Source organism: Etheostoma cragini, chromosome 12, assembly GCF_013103735.1.
Source record: "Etheostoma cragini isolate CJK2018 chromosome 12, CSU_Ecrag_1.0, whole genome shotgun sequence".
NCBI classification, from domain to species: domain Eukaryota; kingdom Metazoa; phylum Chordata; class Actinopteri; order Perciformes; family Percidae; genus Etheostoma; species Etheostoma cragini.
The window spans coordinates 17,106,539-17,128,928 of record NC_048418.1 but is presented as its reverse complement, the minus strand read 5'-3'; the positions used below and the strand labels follow the sequence as shown (position 1 = coordinate 17,128,928).

The 22,390-nt window shown below is 38.7% G+C and overlaps 3 protein-coding genes across 5 annotated transcripts; 1 reads left to right on the top strand and 2 right to left on the bottom strand.

The window, feature by feature from the left end:
* The first annotated feature begins 636 nt into the window (after nt 1-636).
* On the top strand, nt 637-5,054 carry LOC117954419 (glutamate-rich protein 6-like). 2 transcript variants are annotated; one of them, XM_034888204.1, is made up of 13 exons: nt 637-719; nt 1,093-1,126; nt 1,477-1,544; nt 1,763-1,824; nt 1,950-2,078; nt 2,168-2,260; nt 2,347-2,561; nt 2,706-2,764; nt 2,933-3,099; nt 3,651-3,733; nt 3,864-4,022; nt 4,226-4,439; nt 4,548-5,054. In XM_034888204.1, the coding sequence occupies exons 3-13, from the start codon at nt 1,526-1,528 to the stop codon at nt 4,707-4,709; spliced, it is 1,362 nt and encodes a 453-aa protein (XP_034744095.1). In that variant the 5' UTR covers nt 637-719; nt 1,093-1,126; nt 1,477-1,525; the 3' UTR covers nt 4,710-5,054. The 2 variants fall into 2 exon arrangements, with proteins under 2 accessions (XP_034744095.1, XP_034744094.1); XM_034888203.1 differs by lacking the exon at nt 637-719 and having other exon boundaries at nt 984-1,126; nt 1,453-1,544.
* A 485-nt stretch (nt 5,055-5,539) lies between these two features.
* Nucleotides 5,540-12,563, bottom strand: selenot1a (selenoprotein T, 1a). The gene is made up of 6 exons (XM_034888205.1): nt 12,291-12,563; nt 11,118-11,228; nt 8,507-8,633; nt 6,533-6,620; nt 6,206-6,371; nt 5,540-6,057 (listed from the first exon to the last, which is right to left on the bottom strand). Exons 1-5 carry the CDS (start codon nt 12,422-12,424, stop codon nt 6,247-6,249), a joined length of 585 nt encoding a protein of 194 aa, XP_034744096.1. The 5' UTR covers nt 12,425-12,563; the 3' UTR covers nt 5,540-6,057; nt 6,206-6,246.
* Nucleotides 12,564-13,715: 1,152 nt separating this feature from the next.
* Nucleotides 13,716-22,390, bottom strand: kif2c (kinesin family member 2C). 2 transcript variants are annotated; one of them, XM_034888201.1, is made up of 23 exons: nt 22,292-22,390; nt 22,035-22,112; nt 21,836-21,930; nt 21,476-21,577; nt 21,124-21,172; nt 21,003-21,038; nt 20,116-20,265; nt 19,675-19,794; nt 19,226-19,323; nt 19,001-19,096; nt 18,868-18,922; nt 18,600-18,762; nt 17,744-17,834; nt 17,578-17,641; nt 16,544-16,635; nt 16,122-16,264; nt 15,488-15,701; nt 15,122-15,232; nt 14,875-14,942; nt 14,656-14,734; nt 14,468-14,548; nt 14,270-14,363; nt 13,716-13,869 (listed from the first exon to the last, which is right to left on the bottom strand). In XM_034888201.1, exons 1-23 carry the CDS (start codon nt 22,296-22,298, stop codon nt 13,808-13,810), a joined length of 2,148 nt encoding a protein of 715 aa, XP_034744092.1. In that variant the 5' UTR covers nt 22,299-22,390; the 3' UTR covers nt 13,716-13,807. The 2 variants fall into 2 exon arrangements, with proteins under 2 accessions (XP_034744092.1, XP_034744093.1); XM_034888202.1 differs by having other exon boundaries at nt 22,035-22,133; nt 22,299-22,369.

Sequence of the window (22,390 nt, the reverse complement as noted above, 5' to 3'; positions counted from 1 at the left end):
GGAATAACACGTTTATTTCGGATCCGAGCCGCAGCTGATTTGACACATGACACTCCAGGATTAATTTTAGCCCGGCTGTTAGCCTGCTCTGGACCAGGCTAGCCGCAAAGAATAAATCTCCATGGTTACTTGGCTGGGTTTAATTCAAACTGGTTTTGTGCAACCGAGTCCAAGCTAAATTCATCCAGGATAACTTGAATATCCCGGCTTAATCCCTTATCCTAGTTTCGTGCAACAGGCCCCAGATTTAGCTCACTAAATAAATACATAATAAAGACTACAGCAGAGACCTAACTGAGAAGGCACAACCACTCTGCCATCTTTGGGAGAAAAACACTGAGATTATACAAATGTGGATGGAAAAGTGGGTTTTGAAACAGAGTGGAAAAGCCCAATCCTTTACAAAACCTTTTAAAAGAAACCTCATAAACTGTTAAAATGGCTGTGTTCTCCTTTACCATTTACATAAGAATTATTATATAAATTATATATAGGTAAAGCCTAAGAGATCATTCTTTACCTAAAATAAAGATAATGTAATACAACCATGAAAAGGACCTTGAGATTATATTGTTTTGTAAACCAATATGGAACTTTGAAGATCGACAGTTGCCTAGTCCTAGTCAGGAAAGCAATGGGAATTTGAACATGTACAGCTCCATGACAACTGGGAAACCTTCATCTGCAGAGGAAGCTCTACAACAGCTATTGACCTTGAGGTGAGGTTGTTTTGTTCCTTTTTTTGTCTTAAAATCAGCTGAAACATTACTGATCTGATTTTGGCATATTCATTTAAATTTAGAAATAACATTCAAAATTTAAATAAATAGCAGTGGATGACCGAGGACTACATCTACAAAAGATGTAATTGGGATAGATTCAAAAATAAATCCAGATTCAGTCAAACGAGATTTGAAATGGTATCCTTTACATAAAGTGTACTTCTTTTCTGCAGACCACATTGGAGATTACAGTCAGCGACAGTATTGTACAGTATATTGTAATTATGTTGCATAATATTCATGGGTATTTAAACCAGTCAGCCAGTGGCAAAATGATAGTACGTGTACACATTGCTATTTCATCTCCAAGGTTACTGACAACACAGCAGGTGTGACTCATTGAGGTGCGTTTACTACTGTACAATGTATGTACTTGTGTATTTTTGTAGGTGTGCTATTTTCTATTGCAATGTATCCCTCTCAAATTGAGATATAAATTCATTATACTAACAACAGTTAATAGGTGTATTGCTTTACCTCATATTTATTTTTTGTTTGTATGTCAGCCTGACCTTTGCCTGTCTTCTTATACATGCTAATTGATTTCATATTTTGGAAAATATAAAGCTGATTAATGTACTGTATAAGTGTGTGTAATAGAGACATGATGTGGTTCAGAATCTTTGAGATATTTTTCAGGTGATCGCTTCCTAATCTTATTTTACTGTAGCCTATACTGTCTATTCATCTTCAGGAGGAAAGAACACAGTAACTTCACTCCAGTCAGAAGGACAGAGAAAAAGATGATGTCCAGCTCTTCCTGTGAGTCTGCTCCGTCACAATTAAAATTCCTGAATTCATTATAAGATAATAAAGCTGACTGCAGAGGAAAATCTTTAGGTTCCTACCTTTTTCACACCAGTGTTTACCATTGGTAGTAGGACTTGATCCAATGATGCAACAGTAACTTTTGTTAACCATTAGATAATTTAATTTTTTTATACTCTTTATTGATCCCCTATGGGGAAATTACAATTTAGATGCCGCTGCCGCTACACTAGAGCATGAGCTCAATGTGCCACAACCAGTCCTGGATGACCACGTAAGACAGATCGAGTAGTAGATTATACACTATCGTTTTTTTTCATTTTGTTTTTAAATCAATACATGCATGATCTATTATAGTTTTACTTCCTTTGATTTGTGTTTTTCTCTGGGTTTGGTAAGAGGATACCAGAGGGCTGTCCACAGTGTGTCAGTGACCCACCCACCTATTGTATCAGAGCGGCAGGAGTTCTGAGGTACAATCGGGAGTCTGACAACAACAGGATAAACTTAACAACCATTCCTCCAGCGGTACAAAGATCACATATCTATTGGAATTTCCCATACAAAAACATGGCTTTATGTTACTTATTAGTCCAATTTAACACTCTCTTGTCCAGTCCAAGCCTCAGACAGAATACCCATTGAAATGTGAATACTGTGGACTAAGGGCCCAACCTTCACTGGATCTTCCATTGGCACAGGGGCCAGAGGTGAGAAAGAGAGTCAATAAACACATATCCCAAATGTACCCGATGCACTTCAGACCTCCTTGCATCCCCTTTTGTGTCCATCTTAGACCATGCCACTCTTCTGCTGTGTCCAGTGGCAGCAGCTGTATCAGACGCTGGTGAAGTGGAACCGTTTGGTTGAGAGGAGATGTGACCTGAGGACTAGTACTCCAACATCATCATCAGGACACCAGCCAGCCACAGAGATGAAGGAGTGTCTCTTCCAAGGCAAAGAGATGGAGGATTACAACAAGTTTACCCTTGATTTACCAAGTGGACTTGGGTACAAAATGGCATCTTAAAATGTTTTGTTTTATTCTAATCCAACACACATAAACACAAATATAGTAAAATGATATTGTCAATACATAAAACCTTACAGCATTAAAGTCAAAAGCAACGTAATCTGTATGCTTTATTTTTTTAGAGAATCAGAATTGGGTATCTACAAGGATTTCTCAGTCCAACTACCTGTAGCAGCAACCCGTGAGTAACGGCTCAGTAAGCAACAAACAAGTTGACAGCTTTAAATCTGGTCATGCTGAACAGAAATGAACTGGCGTAACATGTGCAAAAGGTATCTATGTGACTTTAGATTGTGACTTTAAATAGGTCTGTGAGACTGATGTGAGTTTGTTCTGTGCTATTGTTTAGTGGCCCGAACATCAAAGGTACTCCGCTTCCGGCTCTCTTGTGCTCCAGAACAAGCATGCTGGACAGTTTACACTGAGAAGCACATGAACGTAAAAGAGCAAGAGGAGCAGGTGTTAGTCCCTTATTGTGACCACAAGCCACTTCAGTTTGGCATATGCCATCATCAGGTATACCAGTTATTAGTTTTCCTTTATTAAAGCCATACCTTGCCTTAATTTTTTAAGTCATAGAAGTCTACAAATATGTATATTATTTATCTTTTCACATAATTATAAAAAAAACATGTGGCCACACTGTGTCTGATCAATGCATAAATCCCCAACCACACAATAGCTGTTTTTAACAAATGTAACCTTTTTGTTATTGTGAATAGGCAAAACATTTATGATTATAACCATTTATGGCTATTAAAGGGTTACTCCAGCAATTTGTGATTCATAAGTTAGATGGCAGACAGATTTGAAAAAGATTGGTCAAAATCAGAGCAGCAGAGACCGAGATATCTTGATTTTTTTTTTTGTCCCTATTGCTCAGGCTCCAAAAAGACTTGATCTTACATTTCCCATAATGCAGTAGCTTCTTTTGCTAGACTCTCTGTGTCTGCTAAATGCCCACCTTTTCCCACACCATCATTTTGTAATGGAGGCTTTTTATTATGAATTTGTGGTCAACATGAACATCTTTTGACCTTGTATACATTATTCTTATATGTTCACAGGATGGGACAGAATTTCTCAGGAAGTGTTATTCCAATGGGATGACATTTCTTACAGTGTTCCCTGATGGCTCTGCTCAGGTCTTGTATCCCTTCACAATGTAATCTCTGTAGAAAGTGGTTTCTGTTTTAAGTGGGTTTTGGCTTGGAGATAAAGAGTGTGTGACTGTATGTGCAATACAGTGGGTGTTCCTATCCTTATCGTCATGGTAACAGCTATCCCTCAGGCCTCTTGGCTCTCATTGTCGTGGTCACTGAAGTAAATGGTAGGGTCTGCATCGTGTATGATGATAGCAATGCCTCCTGTCAACCAATAAGAGCAATGTTCCAGTCTGATGGGAGGGCAACGTGTTATCACAACAACGGAAACATATGGTACTAAAAGTGTTTTTATATGAATAACTACATTTCTTTATTTAAAATGTATTGCATTAATATTACATTTGTAATACCTTTTAATATATAGGTGAATATAAATGTAAAAATTAGGCAAATTAATATCCTGTTTCTGTACTTATGGGTGTATTTAATGTATGGTTAAGCATAACCAATGTGTGATGTATGAGTTTATGTTGCAGGCTGACCTTGAACAGTTCAGGCGGTCAGTGTTTGGATGAGGCGGGTGCCAGGGTTCGTCGGTGGAGCTGGAGCAGTCCCACTCCCCTGCATCCAGTCTTCCTGTCCATTAACAAAACTGTTGGGGTCCGAGTCCTCGAGAAGGAACAAGTGTTTGTCTCTTTTCTGGCGAAAGGCCAACAGGCAAAATTCAGTGTGGGTACCTGCTGTGATCAGGTAAAGCATTGTTTTGCTTCTAACCAACTTCATGTTTTCTTGCCATGTTCATCTAGCAGTTGACAGCATTTCCAGCACTGTTTCAGTACCTTTTTTTTTTTCCTCCAGTGTGAATGTAAAACAGATGGTTCAGGCCCATCAGTATTAGAGGAGTTTGTGTTGGCAGCCAGGATTAGGATCAACACGGCCCTTCGACATCTCAACCAGTACCTGAGTACACCCTCACATCAAGGGCCTCACTGCCAAGCTTTTCAGTCTAATGAGACTTAATTTAGCTTAAAGGTTTATCCTATGTATGAAGAAAGAGCCTTCATCCATAGGTGGCATCAGTCTTTATGTACTATTAATAAAGTACATAGTGACGTGATGACAGCAACTATACTATGGCTTATAGCCAGTAATGCGCTAAATACCCGTTCAAAAAAATTATTTCCTTCTTTTGTTTGACTTTGATTTGAATACCAGAGTAATAAAAGGCAAGCAAACAATATATCAAACATTAGCTTAAGAGTTTTTTCTACATAACTGAATGGTTCTTTTCAGGAAGTATAATGGCATTTACATCACAATGATGAACTGTTGTTCATCAATGTACTATTTTGAAACCACAAACAAAAATAAATTAATTCAGTTTCATGAAACGCATAGGGAATGATCTCAAAAGGTAAACAGTTTTTTTATATTGCCAACTAATAAAAGTTATGGTCATTTTGTTCCCTAAACTTTGTTCACTTACTAGAACTCATAACGAAGTGATGTGACTTTACTGTCGGGAATATTCCAAATTCAAGGGGCGTGTATGGCAGTGTGACGTCACAAAGTTGTAGTCTTACATTGTATTAGCCCTTAATCTGATTTGTGTCTAATCAGTGTAAACCCTCAAGTCTTCCTGAGGCTGAGCAGATGGCTAAGAGATGTACACTCATGAATCAAGCAGGCCGCCTGCTTAACGGAACAAACGGCAATATTGCCCAAGATATTCAGATTTCCTACTTTTTCTCTTATGTAATTTAACGGACTTAAACTCAGGATATCATTTATAACACCCGATTCCACCACAATCAATCCGTAAACCTCAACACCACACCACCGCCCCGCAGTTGAATAGTTACAATATGTTTTATTAATCTTCTTAGCTTCCTTAAGGTTATGCAAATATAAAAATTATTCAGAAATCATATCAAGACACAATTTCCCAATGTTATTTTTACAACAGTGATTGTAAGAGTTGCATTTTCTACACGACTAAGCTATGTTTAGAACAATAAACTTAAAATTCTACATGTGGCTCAGTAGTACAAATGACATGTTTTTTTTTATATATTCACATAGATAAATCATACGCAGAAAGTTGTAAGAATTAAAGTTAAATCACTCCTTAAGGGACCACCGAAGTCACTTGGATGAAATCTGCAGTAGTATGAATAGTACAATTAAACAACAAACTAATGGCCGGCACTGTTGCCATGGATCCCACTCTGGCGTCAGGGGCGGGGCGTCTCCAAGGGGCATGGTGAAGATTGATGGGGACATCCAGTCTGTGCTAGCAGTCTTCCTGCCTTCAGCGCAGACCTTCATAAACATCACTTCACAGCCCAATGAGAAACCCACCTCAAACCTAGACACAAAGAAAGGGAAAGCATATCAAATAAAAAATAAATAAAATACCTTTCCTCAGGCCATTATGTCTCAAGTAAGGAAAAACATGATTATAAGCAAAAGACTGATTATACACAAAACAGTGCTATGAACACCACTGTACTTACATGGAGGGGCTTCAGCTCGAGCCAGGATGTGACGAGTAGGGTTAGGAGTGGTGGTGTGATCCTGTGTTCATGTGAACATTCATCTTCATCTCGTTGTCCAGAATTTGCACAAGCTGCTGCATGGAGGGAAGGTGACCCGACTCTAGTTTTGACCACACAGGAACATCTAAAGAAAGATAAATTACTCCACCGTAATTCACTGCATTTTCTTCCATCACCACGCAACTTTATTCATATGATATTGTCTCATCGATAAGACTCAATTGATTTGGAACCAAAAGCATTGGGTTCAGTCAATAATCCCATTGTTGTGAATCAGAGACTCACCATTTAATGTGATTTCAAAAGCTCCTGTAGACATACACTGGTTTTCAATCATATTGCTGAGGAAGAACACCATCATGCAGGCATATATCTGAAAGAAACCAGAGTTAAAAAGTTCTGCACAAAAACTAAACAAAATTTATTTTTTAACTGGCAGCTAACTTTGTGTGTCTAGCATTATGAAACTCCAGGCGAGGTTCAGGCAGACTTTAAGGGTGCACAATTCAGAAAATGTCACTATTCAATTCAATATAGATTTTTAGGCTGAAGATTCGATTCAGAAATCAATTTTAGATTCAAAAATGCTTCTAAATTTAAAAAACAATCACAGTATGTAAATGTAGTTACTTACCCAATTTGATAATATACACGGCATTACAATACAAAAAACAATCCTTGGATTTTTGGAATTCTATTAACTGATTTTGAATCGGTAGAGCTTGAATTGATTCATGAATGTGAAAGATTTTTTGGACACCCTTGGCAGATTTAATAATGCATTTTTAGTAAAACAAATCTAGTAGTTCAATTCAAGTCACCTGTAAAAATTATATTTGTTTGTCAGGATTAGCAAAATAAGTTTGAACCAAAATACTAATGTCTCTGCTCTGTATGCAATTTAAAGATTTTTCTGATGCTCATCCGTTTGACATACAATGAGGAAAATAAGTATTTGAACACCCTGCTATTTTGCTAGTTCTCCCACTTAGAAATCATGGAGGGTCTGAAATTGTCATCATAGGTGCATGTCCACTGTGAGACACACAATCAAAAAAAAAAAATCCAGAAATCACAATGGATGATTTTTTTAACTATTTATTTGTATGACACAGCTGCAAATAAATTCAATTCAATTTAATTTTATTTATAGTATCAATTCATAACAAGAGTTATCTCAAGACACTTTACAGATAGACCACACTCCAGAATTTACAAGGACCCAACAGTTCTAGTAGTCTCCTCCAGAGCAAGCAACAGTGCGACAGTGGCGAGGAAAAACTTCCTTTTAGGCAGAAACCTCGGTCAGACCCAGGCTCTTGGTAGGCGGTGTCTGACGACCGGTTGGACATAAATATGGGACATTGGGGGTGTTTTTCTTTACATGGGACAGGGCGACTGCACTGTATTAAGGAGAGGATGACCGGGGCCATGTATTGTGAGATTTTGGGGAACAACCTCTTTCCCTCAGTTAGAGCATTGAAGATGGGTCGAGGCTGGGTCTTCCAACAAGGAAGAACCAAGGAGTGGCTCTGGAAGAAGCATATCAAGGTTCCGGCGTGGCCTAGCCAGTCTCCAGACCTAAACCCAATAGAGAATCTTTGCAGGGAGCTCAAACTCTGTGTTTCTCAGCGACAGACCAGCAGCCTGACTGATCTAGAGAAGATCTGTGTGGAGGAGTTGGCCAAAATCCCTTCTGCAGGTGTTGAAATACTTATTTGCAGCTGTATCATACAAATAAATAGTTTTTAAAAAATCATCTAATGGGATTTCTGGAATTTTATTTTTTTAGATTATGTCTGCCACATTGGACAAGCACCTACGATGACAATTTCAGACCTCTCCATGATTTCTAAGTGGGAGAACTTGCAAAATAGCAGGGTGTTCAAATACTTATTTTCCCCACTGTACATAAAAAAAACCATTTTATTTAATTAGCCTCAGTTTTCTGTTTTGTTGGAAAATATCAAATCTATCTGTGGGGATAACAGATTCAAGCAAAACAATAACTAAAAACACAACCTGAAGACTCTGAATGAGCTAATTAAACCCCAGGGGTTTGAGTCAGTGTTTATGTACAACTGAATTAGATTAACACAGTCAAACTAAAGCCCACTTTCCTCCATTTATAAGAATCATATGCTTCTGTGCAATAGCTTTGGTGATGAAAAGCAAAATAAATGCTCAGCTGAAACAGTGCATATTCACCAAAAGGATCCAACCTTTTACGAATCCTATAATTCCCTACCTAACCCTTACCTTATTTCCCTGGCCCCACTCCCAGATGCCTGGGGCTTGCATGCCAAAAAGGGCGAATGGGTCCCTGCCGATTATAATCAGTCCAATCACCAACAGTTTGAACACAGACAGGAAGGAAGCAACGTGTCTGAGGAAAAAAGAAGAACAAGAAACTGGCTTTTAATACAATTCCTAGACAACAAAAGATTGTTAGAGATATATTACGGTTATCTGGAGAAATGAGAGTCTGTAGTTTGTCTTAGAGGACGTTAGTCATGTTCAATAAACACAAAATACGGTTTCACTTCTGAGGCAATTGTAACGTTAGTTGTATACTGTGCCGAGGGAAAAGGGGGGACCGTGATTTACACAAATTAAGTTCCATTGTGTTGCATAAACGAGGAAATGGAGTCAACTGCAGCACTGACTTAAACCTTGTTTAATATTGTCAATGGAGTTCTCTTTTGTGGGGTGCAAATGTTCCATCAAAACAGAGACAACGTCGCTGCGTCCGCAGCTTAGCGCTGCCCCAGAAACTTGGAATTGGTTTGAGGAAATGCAGACAACCCAGAGCATTTTTTTTTCTTATCTCAGAATGTATTTGTGGAGTAGCCAGATCTTCCTCTTCAGCAATGTGGATGGATAGATCTGGCATTGCGAGACAACACTTAACCTGTAACACAGAGCCTGAATCCCGTTTGGTTTTACTACCTTCGAGGTGGGTAAACTACATCCTGTCAGCGGACACATGGTTATTCTCCCAGTGATGGAACCAGAGATAGAAACGGCAAAAACTAAAGAATATTACTGGAGAATTTGAAACCCAGGTTGTGATACAGTATTTTCTTTAAATGGAGCTAATCTCTGGTGTGTTTATTAGAAGTGCAACTGATGAGGACCTCAGGGTTTTAGTGACACCACGCCTTTAACTACAACACCTGGGACAAATGCAATTATCACACACAAGTGACTCAGCGGCTAGATTATAGGCCTCTTACTTAGACCTTTTGTTCCAAAGTAAAAAAGAAATCCCAGAGTTGAAGAAGTGTGTTAAGAAGAACAGTGTTTGGCTTTCTTCTGTGACGGTAGAGCACAGAGCTCCCCGCAGAGCAGATCTGCCAGAAGACGAGAAATGCACCTCGTCAGACGTCTGCAGCTCCATGCACGTGCGCCCATAGGCACTTGCGCCGATTTTCTAAAAAACTGAGCACCCATGTGTGCCAGACTGCTAGTAAGCTACAATCATTTTAAGTTAAACATTGCAGTTGGTGTTAAGTGGAGCGTCTGTCATAGTGTGATTGGTTATGTTGCTAGGCTACTAGACAGGTGGTATCGATTCTTAATTTCCCACAAATCTGATTGCAGTTACTTGTCTGTTAACCCTTTCATCTCCAGTCCTATCTGTTTTTGTGAGAAGTGGCACTGTCCGGAGTTGAAAGATTATTATTGAGTTAATAGACACGTGGGTTCGTGTCAGCCACTGTCTATTTACCAAGGTTCTAAAATACAAACATTCAAATACTTATTTACTTTTTTTTTTTTCTTAAGGGTGTGTGCCCATGGAGGAAAACATAAATTGGCACCTATGCTTGCGCCATGGAGAGCCATACACCGTTCATCTAAAAGCCCTGCCTACAAGTGGCAACAGATCCGGTAAAAAATATTCCTTTAAACAGTAAGTCATCCAAACAAAGAACTACGTATTTTTATCATAATTAAATTAATTATGCAGTTTTCCGATTATCCTTTTATGATTGTCTCCAGTGTTAGTGAGTAGTTTGTGTTATTTTAGATTTATATAGTTGTTATAAGGCATGGCAAGGCAGCTTTAGTTGTAGAGCCCAATTCAGCAACAGGGCAAATCAAAGTTCTTCACACAAAAACAGTTACAAAATAAAAACATAAAACACAAGGAAAGTTACAGTGCCGTATAAGAAATTAAACATTAAAGAAATGAACAACCATTTAAAAAAAATATATATATCAAAAAGAATGGTCTTCAGACTTGATTTAAAAGAACTGAGGCTGAAATAATTTCTATTGATAATGTATAGTTCAAGTATTGAGTTTATGAATGTTGTGGTGTTATTGTATTACATTGTTTATCCATAGTGGACAAGTAACCAATTATTAATCCATACTAATAACATGGTGTACCCATGACCTACATTTTTCATTTGTAGCCAGTGGTTCTAGGGTTGGGTATTGTTTAGATTTGAAGCGCTGGGTCAAAACAGGTCACGTACTTATTTTACAAAAAGAAAAGAAGAAGAAAACATTCTATACAATACATTCACAATTAACTTGTTACAGTTTAAGAAGGGTTTAACAATAAGGGTTGCCTGATGGTTTTGGGAAAGTGAACCGCCACGTCAGGCAAATGCGGTGTTATAATCTTGCGACGATAATTTGCATTGGTGTGAACTGGCAGGTTGCAGACCGGCCAAGTTTCAACTCGCCTCGTCGTGTTGGACTTACGTCTATACAACTACCAAATACAAATCCATGGGCAGATATGCATGAGAATTCCATTTCTTCTGTCAAATCCCAGCTAACTCAAAGCAGCTTTCAGGCTGCTTTAATAAAGCTGCATTAAACCCACTTGTAACTAGGCAAACAATCTCTCTCTTACCTATAGAGGGGCACAGGAAGATAATTCTCCCCTTCAATACGGATGTCTGGGTACCGCTGGTACAAGGCCTGCGTGTACTCCTCAAACACCCGCTTGTACCCTCAGGAAATGCTGCGCAAAGACAAACACGCTGTTAGAAAGACATACACGGTGTGCAGATACAACATCAACTATTGGCTAAAGACAGTCACAGCATTACAATGATCTCTAGGGGACTTTGCGAATATAGCCTTGAGATCTGGCACATGTAAATCCCATCTGTAGATCGTTTTTCTTCTTGGCGAAAAACGTTTAGTGTTTTTTTTTTTTTTTTTTAAGTGGTTTAGTGTGACATACCACAGTAGCACTTTAGCCTACTTTAAATGCCAATGCTACATGCCCGTTTGTGGCATAGATATGTTTGCTTAAGAGACAGGCTGTGTTTATGACGAACTGTTCATAAAAAGTGTCAAAAGTAACTTCCACAAAACAACTAGCTATATGCCTAGCTAGACTTGTCAAATCAGGACTAACGTTACATTATCCCAGAGAGGCTAGGTTAAATATTCACATAAAACTGTTTTCAGATTTGTAAAAACATAGCTAACTAGCTAGCTAGCGTTAATTTTATTTGTGAAAATGCAATAACGGTAGATTTCACTTTATTTTTCACGTGTATGTAACACATTAGACCAAGTCTTGATAATAACAAAACAAAAAAAACACTTTTTAGTCAAAGACGACAGATTTAATGCTTTACCGTTACCTAGCAAAACGTCTAACGTTACTAGCATGCACGCTTTAACAACATAGCTAGTTGCCAAACACGTAGGTTCACTCGCTAAGCAATGCCGAATCAGAAGTTTTCAGCGTTAAATTTCCTCTTAACTGCCCAACTGGAGGATGCGAATCGGGAGCTAATTCAAGCGTTGTAAGCGGGGTTCATGTTTTCGAGGAAGTGTTCATGAGAAGAGTCAAAATTACAGAATTTACACAACATTTATTGTCACAGAGTTTGAATATGGTTGAGTAAATTCGTTCCTAAATAATGAGCTTAATTAGTTAACGCTCCAGGTCCAATACCGTTAACGTCATCCTCCTGTTAGTTATGTTCGGCCTACTTCGTTATCCGGGGTGTTTCACATTAGCTAGCTAGCTTACAATGACTCGCCAGGTTTTTGCTTATTTGCTTACCAAATTTGAAACTTTAGGAGGGGTCCCGTAGCAAACTGCATCTTCATCTTCTTCACGCCGCTGATGTCACCAGATGTGGCGCAGCAGAGCGAGAAAACCCCCAAAACGAGGAGCGAAAAGCGTAACCACTTCATCGCAAACCGTTCCGTGGTTTGCTTCCTCACTAAAAGGAGAAGCAGGCCGCAGGTTAATCTGTAGCTAGCTAGCTACGTCCTGTCCACTGTCTATGGTCCCGCCCTCCTTTTCCTCTTGCTCTAATCTTGTATTTCAAAACACAACTGGCCAACATCTTTAGCACCACCTATTGCTCTGGCTGTTACAGCATAACCGTCTCATGTTGTTACAGATTGGAGCTTGTGTTGTGTAGAATTATGTGTTGGAAATGTAGCTAGCTACATTGAAGAGCTTTAAATAAATAATGACACATTGCTTTTTGTTAGCATGAAGTTATTTCCTCTCAAACAAACCAAAAATATAGTTATTATAAATACATATCAAGCACCCTCAGAACCCATATTGAATGGTAAAGTACAACCAAAACACTAGCTGGCATAGTATCATTGAAGTCAACAGAGTAAGAAATTCGAGTATACTTTCCTGAGTGTATTATTTGCAACGCCTATGGAGTTCTATGACAAACTATAAACTATATCACACGACAAATCAGCATTTTATTTTTAGTTCAATTAAACAAGTTAACGGGAGATGCAATTACCCATTGTTCTACTGAAGGACATGGCCTTCTTTTCCATGTAACAAAATACTAATTTCTGTAAATTCTGTATCTGAAATGTTAATTTACTCAGACCAAACTGTTTATATAGATGTGTGTAGGGATTACTATCAAAAAACAGTGAATAGTAATTTCCCCACTGGGGATTAAACAGTTTAAATTATATTGATATGTACTTAAATAATTTATTAAGCAGAGTTTCAGATTATAACAATTTATGCATAATGCATATATCCTTTTAATGTTAAAGTTGGTAAAGGTACGTTTATTTTAACTACCGTAACTGCTGTGTAGCTTGAACATTTCCCCCAGGGACCAGATACATTTAATTTTTATCTATATTATTACCCCATCCTTTATTTGTATGTAAACATGTAAATTAACTATAGTTGACCAATGCTGTGGAATAAGACATACAAAGTGAGTAGAAGTGTAAAGTAGCAGGAAATTAAAATAAAGCAAAGTACCTCAAAATTGTACTTAAGTAAAGTACTTGAGTAATGTTCTTAGTTGTCTGAATTTTACATTAGTGTAAAAAAATGTGGTCATTGTTTTGGGTGCATGACTAGTCCTGGTGATGATGAAAACACCCACAGTGAAAAAGTGCTGCATCTAACAATATAAACAAGTAGTTCCTAAACTAGTTTCTTACAAGACTTGAAACATTTTTATTGAAATAGTGTTGCAATACATTTTATTTAATACAGTTGTTAAAACATTAAAACCAAGCTCTTCAAAAACAGACATTTCTAATAAACACACTTTGTGAGTAAGTCGGTTCTTCTCAGTATCTTTGCCTTGCCATGCTCTCCTGTTCCACAGCAGTTTGCAAGGCCTGTACTGTGTCTGTGGATGAAAGATAAAACAGAATAAATAAGAAGGTGAAACATGTATCCAGCCAGAGTTTGGACCTTTATTAATGCAGTTGTGTCCTGGCACTTGATCTCCTGACATGTGATCTAGTCAGCACAATGTTTCTCCTGCGTTTCCCCTGGTCAGGATGCAGCAATCATCGGTTTGCAAGATAAACTCTTTGAAAAAAGGCCATACAGACCACCATTGCTCCCAAACTACTACATAGCCTCCATTTAAATCAAGGAAATGCTCATACCCAAACATTTATCTTAACTTTTTGTTTTGTTGTTGTTTAATTTAACCCCCCCAAATGAGGTTACATTTGATTTATTTTGTAGTAAATTGATAAACAGACAAACATAAACAAGATCAAACCGTGGTTTGAACAAACCCATTAATTTCTTTGCATTATCCACCAGGTCGGGGAGTCCTTCCTCAACATTGTAAGAGGTTTGGCTCATTGCCTTGAAGAGTTCATTGGCCCTCTGAGAAACAAAAGATTGAGGACTTAAAAAGTTGATCTAAAAAATAAGAAAAGATCATCACTATTCCTGTATACTGTAAAGAAGAGCCGACATAAGAAAATTACCTGGAACTGTACAAAAACCTTCTCCTCCAGCTCTGCCACTTGAGATATTGCATCATATACACTGGTATCCACAACAGACTCCTACAACACACACAAGCAAAACACCTTAGCAAATTATACACCCACCCACCCCCAACCCCCACCCCCACCCACACACAAATATTAATTATAATTTTGTGCAAGCTGACCTCTTCTGTGGAGCTATTTAAAGGCTCTTGTGCCTTAGCTTCTCTGTTGACCTTGGATTTGCCATTCAGTTCCTTCACTCTGCCAAAGATTGGAACATTTGTTTCAAGTTTCATCTTTCCGGGCATGATATTCTTTTCATGTTAAAATGTAGGAGTTTCTTTCACACAAAACACATCACTGGAATTAAGTCAAACTCCTACGATAGGATAAATATGTACCTGTCAGCATAACGTAGTGTGTTCATCGTGTATTCACATGAAGTCATGCCTGGAGACACCATGGCAATCTATCAAATAAGAGAAGGAAAAGTATGTGTATATACGTTCTGTACTTAAACCCACACATTATTCAAAACAGAGTTAGTGCTTGTTCGGTGTGAATCTGCATCAACCATTACAATGTATACAAAGCATAATACGCTGTATGCCAAACTCAAAGTCAGTCAGTCATGGTGTTTTAACGTACCATGCAGGTCTTGGACTTTTCTCCAACGAAGGAGTCCCTGAGGACTTTGGTCAAAGTGCTCATTCGGAAAGGAATGTGATCGCTGTTCATTCCCAGTGAGCGAATACACTCCTAAAGGACACAGGAGTGGACACACAGACACGTTAGGTGTAATTTTCCATATCTTATTAGGTGATTTGCATGCATACTTAACATTTGGACAGAGCTCTGGAAATGCCAGGAGTTAAGCATTTTACTCTTCTTTACGGTCTCAATTTGAGAGCCATGGTTACATGGCATCTAGCTGAGGTGTCAGAGAGAAAACAGGCTCTTCTCACTTTTCATCCACAAATACAGCATGTATCTGGCGTGTGCGTGCCAGTCTACCTTTAGAGCCAGCAGGCTGCGGTTGATCTCGGCAGTCTCCACTAAAGTGCTGCGGTCATTGCTACTGACGTCGGTGCCGCGCTCATTGCCAGCCAAGTCAATCAGTGAGAATTTGCCATGCAGCGTGGTGGCGCGGTCATTACGCCGCAGGATGATCTGAAGGATGGCATGAGAGCGGGATGAGTTGGCGTTGGCAGAGGTCTGGCCAGATGTTCTGGAGAGACAGCAGGACAGAAGGGAAGGGAAAGCAGCCAGGTTAATGTACCGGTAGTATATATGTTTTATATTTCTGATTCTTAAGTTAACGATTGCATGTTCAGGGCTGGACAGTGCGATACGCTTCACAAAAATCTGTCTGTGCAATGAGTGAAATCATCGCACCAGCACATGAGCAAAACAGCTTTTTTTGCGCTGGATGCGAGCAACAAATGTGATTAATAAAAAAATGTACTGTGTTCATTTTAAAGGTCAAGAAATGACTTTTTTTTTTTTTTTACTTATTTGATACTTCTTGCCTTTGCTACACACCTTTCAACCTCTGTAGCACCATTGCTTTGTGCAAAAAACATTGACCTACAGCCAAGAATGCTTTGTCTTTGACGTTGCAACATAAACGTTCTTAAGACAGAAGTACCTGCATGCACTGCCCTGCTGGATCATCTTGATGACCTCTTCTGCGTTGGACACATAGACCTCCTCCAGGCCAACCACCTGAACCTGCTGTCGGTCGTCCTCCAGAACACGGAGCATGTTCTTCTTATTCAGCAGGTCATACACCTGAATCCAAAAAGCAGATTTCACTTTTAAAAGGTGCTCTAAAAAATAATGGGGGACAGCACTTCTTGTTGACGTTCAAAGTATTTATAAAAAAAAGGCAAGATCACTCCTGCTACTCCCATCACCTCCCTTTCCTTCCGTGCACTAGGCCCCCAACCCCTTCTTGCCCGTTATTGGCTGGAACGCTGGTAGACTTATGTTTTGTGGTGCAGGTGGGCACAGTTTGTTTTTGTTACCGTTTAATAAAAGTTCATGACGGTAGAAGTTTTTTATTCTTACTTTTCCATTGTAAATCTCAAAGAAGCTGACATAAGCAGAGACGTCCAGGTGAGCATATCTCCGGTGGTTCAGATAGGTAAAAACATCCTGGGCTAGAAGGGAAAGACTCAAATTATTCAAAATCAAGTTAGCATGTAAAAGGCCAGTTTTAGACAATCCTGAGTGTAGTTTAAAGAGAAAACAAATGGAGATGCAATGAGACTCATATCTCAGTTAACTCAAACAAATACAAAATCATACTGATTTGATTGATTGATTCACATTAATTATCTTAAAGTGAAAACCCCGATTTAGTATTTCCTTCAACACAAAGTGCATGTACAGTAGCCTGGATAAGTGTACACATCCATTCTAAAGTTTATTAAAAAGAGCAATATATATATATATATATATATTTTAAAAAATCTTGATCTTAATGCCTTATTCAAAACATTTTGGAAAATCCAAACTTTTAAGGACACCAATTTTCTTTGTGAAATAATAATTTATTGTAAATAAATTAATGTTCTTCCTTAAAATACCGGGGACATGAGTATACACACTCCTATGTTAAATTCCCATAGAAGCAAGCACATTTTTGTTATGGCATGGTATTATTTCAGTTAGCTTAATAGCTGGTTGAGCAATGATCTTATGGAAAGTTCCCCATGCCAATCTCTAGGTATGGTGAAGGGTATGTGATGATGGGGGGCTATTTTAATTCCAAAGGCCAAAGAACTTTGTCAGGATGCATAATATCCTGATCCATGTAATAACTGGTCTTTAAAAATAAAAATGTGCCTGCTTCTATGAGAATTTAACATAGGGCTCTATACTTATGCCCCCTGTATTTTAAGGAAGAACATTTATTTACAATACATTATTCATTCATAAAGAAAATTGGTATCCTTAAAAAGGTTGGATTTTTGTATTAAGGCATTAAGATCAATTTCCAAAAGTTGTCTTTTTATTCCTCTTTTTCTGCAACTTTAGCATGGGCGTGTAAACTTATGCAAGCCGATGTTGATCCACTGGGTGGATGGTTACGGCCCTACCTGCCAAGGCGTAGATTCCTTTAGCGCTGTTCTGCTGCTTCCCTGTGAAATCACCTCCCATAGTCTAGGCAGAAAATGTGCCAAACAAGCAAAAAAATAAATAAATATACATTTTAAAAATGCTGCTTCAAGACAGGTCAATACAAAACAGCAAGCGGAGGCTTACATGAGTCTTCCCACTCCCAGTCTGGCCGTAGGCGAAACAAGTTGCCATTCCACCTTCAAAAATGGAATGCACCAAAGGTTTGGCTGTGAACCTGAGGGAAAAACATAGCATTTGTCATAAATTGAACACTTGTAAACTCCAAGAAAAAGACGGCAATTGCATGTTTAGATATTACACCTTGAGTTTTCCAAAAGGTTTTCCTCCTAATCAACACTTCACCAAACACTACTATTTACACTTTTAATGCCCGTGTTATTTACAGCTTTGGAAAACAACTCCCTCAAAAGATTCCTTAAATCAGGGGGTCCGGGGACAGTTACTTCAGGGGGGCCTCCAAATTATTGTTAATTTCTTTAAAGTGTTTTCAGTACACAAAAATACTCGGAGGGGGATATGTCAGTCAAAAGTTGCAAAGAAACTCTTGCATTCTGTCTAACTTAAATAAATGTAATAGTAGGTGACATTTTTAGTACTAGACCATCATTGGGCAAAATGAATGAAGGGAGTTTGTTTGCAACTTTCTAAACTCCTGTTGATTCAGGAAAACATACTCAAACTAGAAACGGCTATCCAATTATATTTATCTTTGGAGTAAAATTCTCATCACATATTTGACAGCCATTCCAGAGCTCGCCTCCCTATGTGAAAATTCTCAACCAAACCAAGTTCCTCCCCAAGGCTATTTTGCAGAGGCACCATATCTCGTTCGGCGCTTAGCAAAGCCCAAGACGATTGTGATTGTTTTAAACAAATACCAATGACCCAGAGAATGTTTTTCAAGGAATGTTGTGTGACTAGCCAGACGTTCCTGTGAGACTACATTGTTGCTAAATAACAGGACAAATGAGGACATTACTTGTAAACCAGGTCGTTGGTGGCGGTCTCATTAAAGGAGTAGTCAAAGTGGAATATTTGGTTCTCCAAGTACTTGGTGAGGTCCACCTTCTGCTTTGGCTCATGGGCAATCAGAGTACCATTTCCAGGTACAGACACGACATCTATCTCCTTTTTATTAGTCTCTGGAATACACACAAATGTCTAATTCAGCAATTAAAAACAAAAAAAATCTTAAGGGAAATATTTTTACACGTGATACTGTATACAGGATGTTAGAAATCACATACCTTGTTTGTTAAGGGGGCGCTTGCGAACGCACACACAAATCCTGTGAGGTTCAATCTGTAAAAACACAACATGTGCTGTAAGTATCGCGATACAACTTCATCGAAGGCCAATCATTCTTGAGTCCAAACATACATGCTCATTTGTTGATATGGGGGTTATTTCCAAGGTCTCTCTGAAGTCTTGGATCATCTCATAGAACTTCTGGTTTGGTCGGGGAGCCTCTCCAAACTAAAAAGGAAACAAAGGGAACGAAAATACAATGACAGATGGACCTTCTGGGTATAAAGGTTTCTACCAATTAAAAACTAAGATAGAAATGGCAGAATAGGTTTTAAAAAAAGAAAGAACAAAGCTCACCTTTCCCCTCTTGGTCTGTGTGTCGTGAGGCTTTACAACAGTAGACAGCCTTTTGTTGCCTTTGTTTGGCTCTTTGGAAACCACAGATTTTCTTCTGCCTGAAGTGCATAGAGATGATGTATACTTTCCTTTTTGTTAGAGCAAAAATAAACTAGTAATGAATACAAATCTCATTCTCATCACCGCAACATCCAACAAATCTAGTTACAGAATTCCTTGTATGTACCAGATTATTAAACTACCTGTTTATACTTCTCAGAGAAAATGGAGTTGATACAATCTATGTGTGCCTTAACATTAAAATATTAATAAAACAAAAAGGAGAAAAGGGAGGCTGCACTTGTGACATTCATGTGTAGAGCTTTCTATCTTTGTATGGGGTAGGCTATGGAACCAAGTGATCCAATAACTAACCATGATGTCATGTTCATGTAAAATGTGTAACCAACCTTTGACTGCAGGCGGAGGAAGCGTTATCTCAGGTTCATTTTCCTTTATTGCCTCACGGACAAAAGGAAGCGAATGTGCTGGTTTGGGCTCATTCTTTCCATTGCGCCGATTATGAATTGCTAGATAAGGCGAAAGCGTGCACAGTTTAGTAAAGACATAAAATTATAAAGTACAAAATATTTGGAAATTACTGAACAAAGACAGCATTAAAAGGATTAAGTTGCACCTAGAAAACACCTTAAAATCTACTCTAGTCTATGCAACAACACATTCCACATTTTGGGATACTACTGCTAATGTGTCACGTGTCATGTATGGGCAGGTCCTGCAATGACCTGTCTCTGAGAACAGTAGTACCCAAATGTTGTCTTGCCTCAGTTTCTCTCATGTTTTTGGGACAAGGTTCTAATTTTTAAGTTTTTCAGTAGATAAATACCAACCAGAGTTTGTGAGGAGCGATGATGAAGAGGGGAGACTAGGGTGGACCATCTCTAGGCTTGCCTGAGATGAGTCGGAGCTCGGGACTGATGCTGCAACAGGGGTCGGGGCCTGGAACAAACACGTCTGCCTAGTCTGAGACCGATTGGCAACTGAAAGTAAGACAAATCCAAGTCAAGCAGCTGTAGTATGAGTATCAGTGTCTTAAATTAAGTATAGCTAGCATGGTTTTCCTGGTAAATGTAATCCAAACCATGGGACAAAAGAAGGATACACTGTACATGACTGGAGTCTGCCAAACGAAGAGGGACTACAGAAACAAATTTGCCATTTTGAAAAAAAATACCTTCAGAGACCCAGAGTGACAGAAGTAATTTGACAGGTGCAGAAAAGTGGAAACTAAAGTGCAGCAGGTATTTAATTATTTGATTATTTTTCCATATGTAAATATTACTGACTGAATTAAACTGTTATTTTACTTAAATTGTAAGAAAAAGCAGTGCATTGTATTATAACAGTCCACTCTATCACAAATGGATAAAAAAAGCATGTACAAATGCTGTACCTTTGTTATAAGTGATGATATGGAGCAATCCTTTCCCCTCCTCTTTATTCCCACCCAGAATTTAGAGCAGATTAATGGTCAAAAATATAGTAGTGCATGCCCAAAATTACCCAATAGCCAAAGATATCCATTTGCAACCCTATGCCCCAATCGTTAAACTGAAGTAGATGATTTTTTTTAATGAATAACCAGTGGCCAGGCCTGAGTTGTGCTCTCCAAGGATTGTGGAATGTTTAGCATTTACACCCTAATCCCATTGGCAATAGAGTAAAAGAAATTAAGGGTAATGTGCTTCAGAGAGAGGAACATGCATGTCATGCCGACCTGACTCTTCAGCTGGGGTGACTGTTGGAGCAGAGACTTTTGGAAGGAAAAAAGCTGTTAGGAGCCGAATTACACAATATGGAAATCTAAAACAAAGAAATAGTACAATATATTTACACACAGGAGGTAGGGGCAGGAATTCTGGATGAGCGCAGTCGACCCTCATACTTCTATAGAAAGACAAAGAGTGAGAATGAGAGAGAGAAAGTGCTCAAGTCATCAGTTATTTAGATGATTTACAATGTTTCCATCCAGGACTAATGTTGAACCCTATAATTCAAAATAACCATTCAACTTTGACATTTATTTAGAATAGAATTGTTGTAGGAGAGACAAAAAAAGGAAGCAGCTCAGACAGGATTATTGGTTACAACTGTGAAGTTCCAATTCTTGAATGAAATATGTCCTCGCCTGTTGGCACTGACAACAAGCTGCTTTAGTTCGTTGTTGTGTGGAAAATGAAGGTGGCTTACCTTGTCCGGAGCAGGAGGGGCTGGGTCAGAAGCGGGGTTTGTGACTGTCTTTATATGGTCCAAAAGCTCTGGATTGAGTGTACACAACTCACTCAAATCCACCTAAAATCAAACAAATTTAGATTAGATGTCAACTTGCTTAATACATTACAAACAGAGTGATGGCTGTTTCACATGGACGAGTTGAATTACATTCATATTATTATTATTATTATTATTATTATTATATAGACTGATTTTCTCTCAGCGCCCCCAACTAACGTTAATCGACTTCCAGCGTCCCTGGCTGGTTTCACAACAACAAAACCGATGTAACCTCAGGTTAACAAACGTCTTTTCCATGTATTTTGACATACGTACCTCCTTTCCTCGGCAGATATTCCTTTCGTTCCATTCCACCATAATAGTAGACTTGACGGTATCCGTGGACTTCACCGTCGCCAGATGGACTCGACCTGGTTTACAGACAGACAAACACCAAGTCACCGCCATGTGTGTTTACGAAAAACAGCTTTATTATTTAGGGCACAAATTGCAATAGAAAACAACACCAGCTCACCATCACTGCGACTGATTTTCACTGAGAGTCCAACAAGAAGCCTGGAAAGGTTGGCCTCCATTGTAGTTTTTTTTTGGGCTGTAACGTTAGCGGAGAAATTAAAATCCTGGTATCATTAGCTAGCTAAACTTTTGAAAACAAGCTAACGTTATGTTAACTTGCGCTACTAAAACTGTTTATTCCTTTCGTTGATAAATAAAATAATAATCTTATCTGTTAACCTTTTCACGCCAACTAACGTCAAAAAACACACTTACCTAGCATACGTGCCAACTTCAACGCCGCCAAAGTTTGAAAGTGGTGTTCCGGGTCCTTGAGGATCTGATTGGTCCTCAGCGGCCTTCTTCTTCTATGGC

Excerpts from the sequence above, each read along its gene's own strand:
- LOC117954419 (XM_034888204.1), top strand. Across the intron at positions 2,079-2,167 it reads TAACAACCATTCCTCCAGCG|TCCAAGCCTCAGACAGAATA; the intron begins GTACAAAGATCA and ends TCTCTTGTCCAG. Across the intron at positions 4,440-4,547 it reads TGGGTACCTGCTGTGATCAG|TGTGAATGTAAAACAGATGG; the intron begins GTAAAGCATTGT and ends TTTTTCCTCCAG.
- kif2c (XM_034888201.1), bottom strand. Across the intron at positions 17,835-18,599 it reads ACCAACGACCTGGTTTACAA|GTTCACAGCCAAACCTTTGG; the intron begins GTAATGTCCTCA and ends TTTTTCCCTCAG. Across the intron at positions 16,636-17,577 it reads AGGAATCTACGCCTTGGCAG|CCCAGGATGTTTTTACCTAT; the intron begins GTAGGGCCGTAA and ends TTTCCCTTCTAG.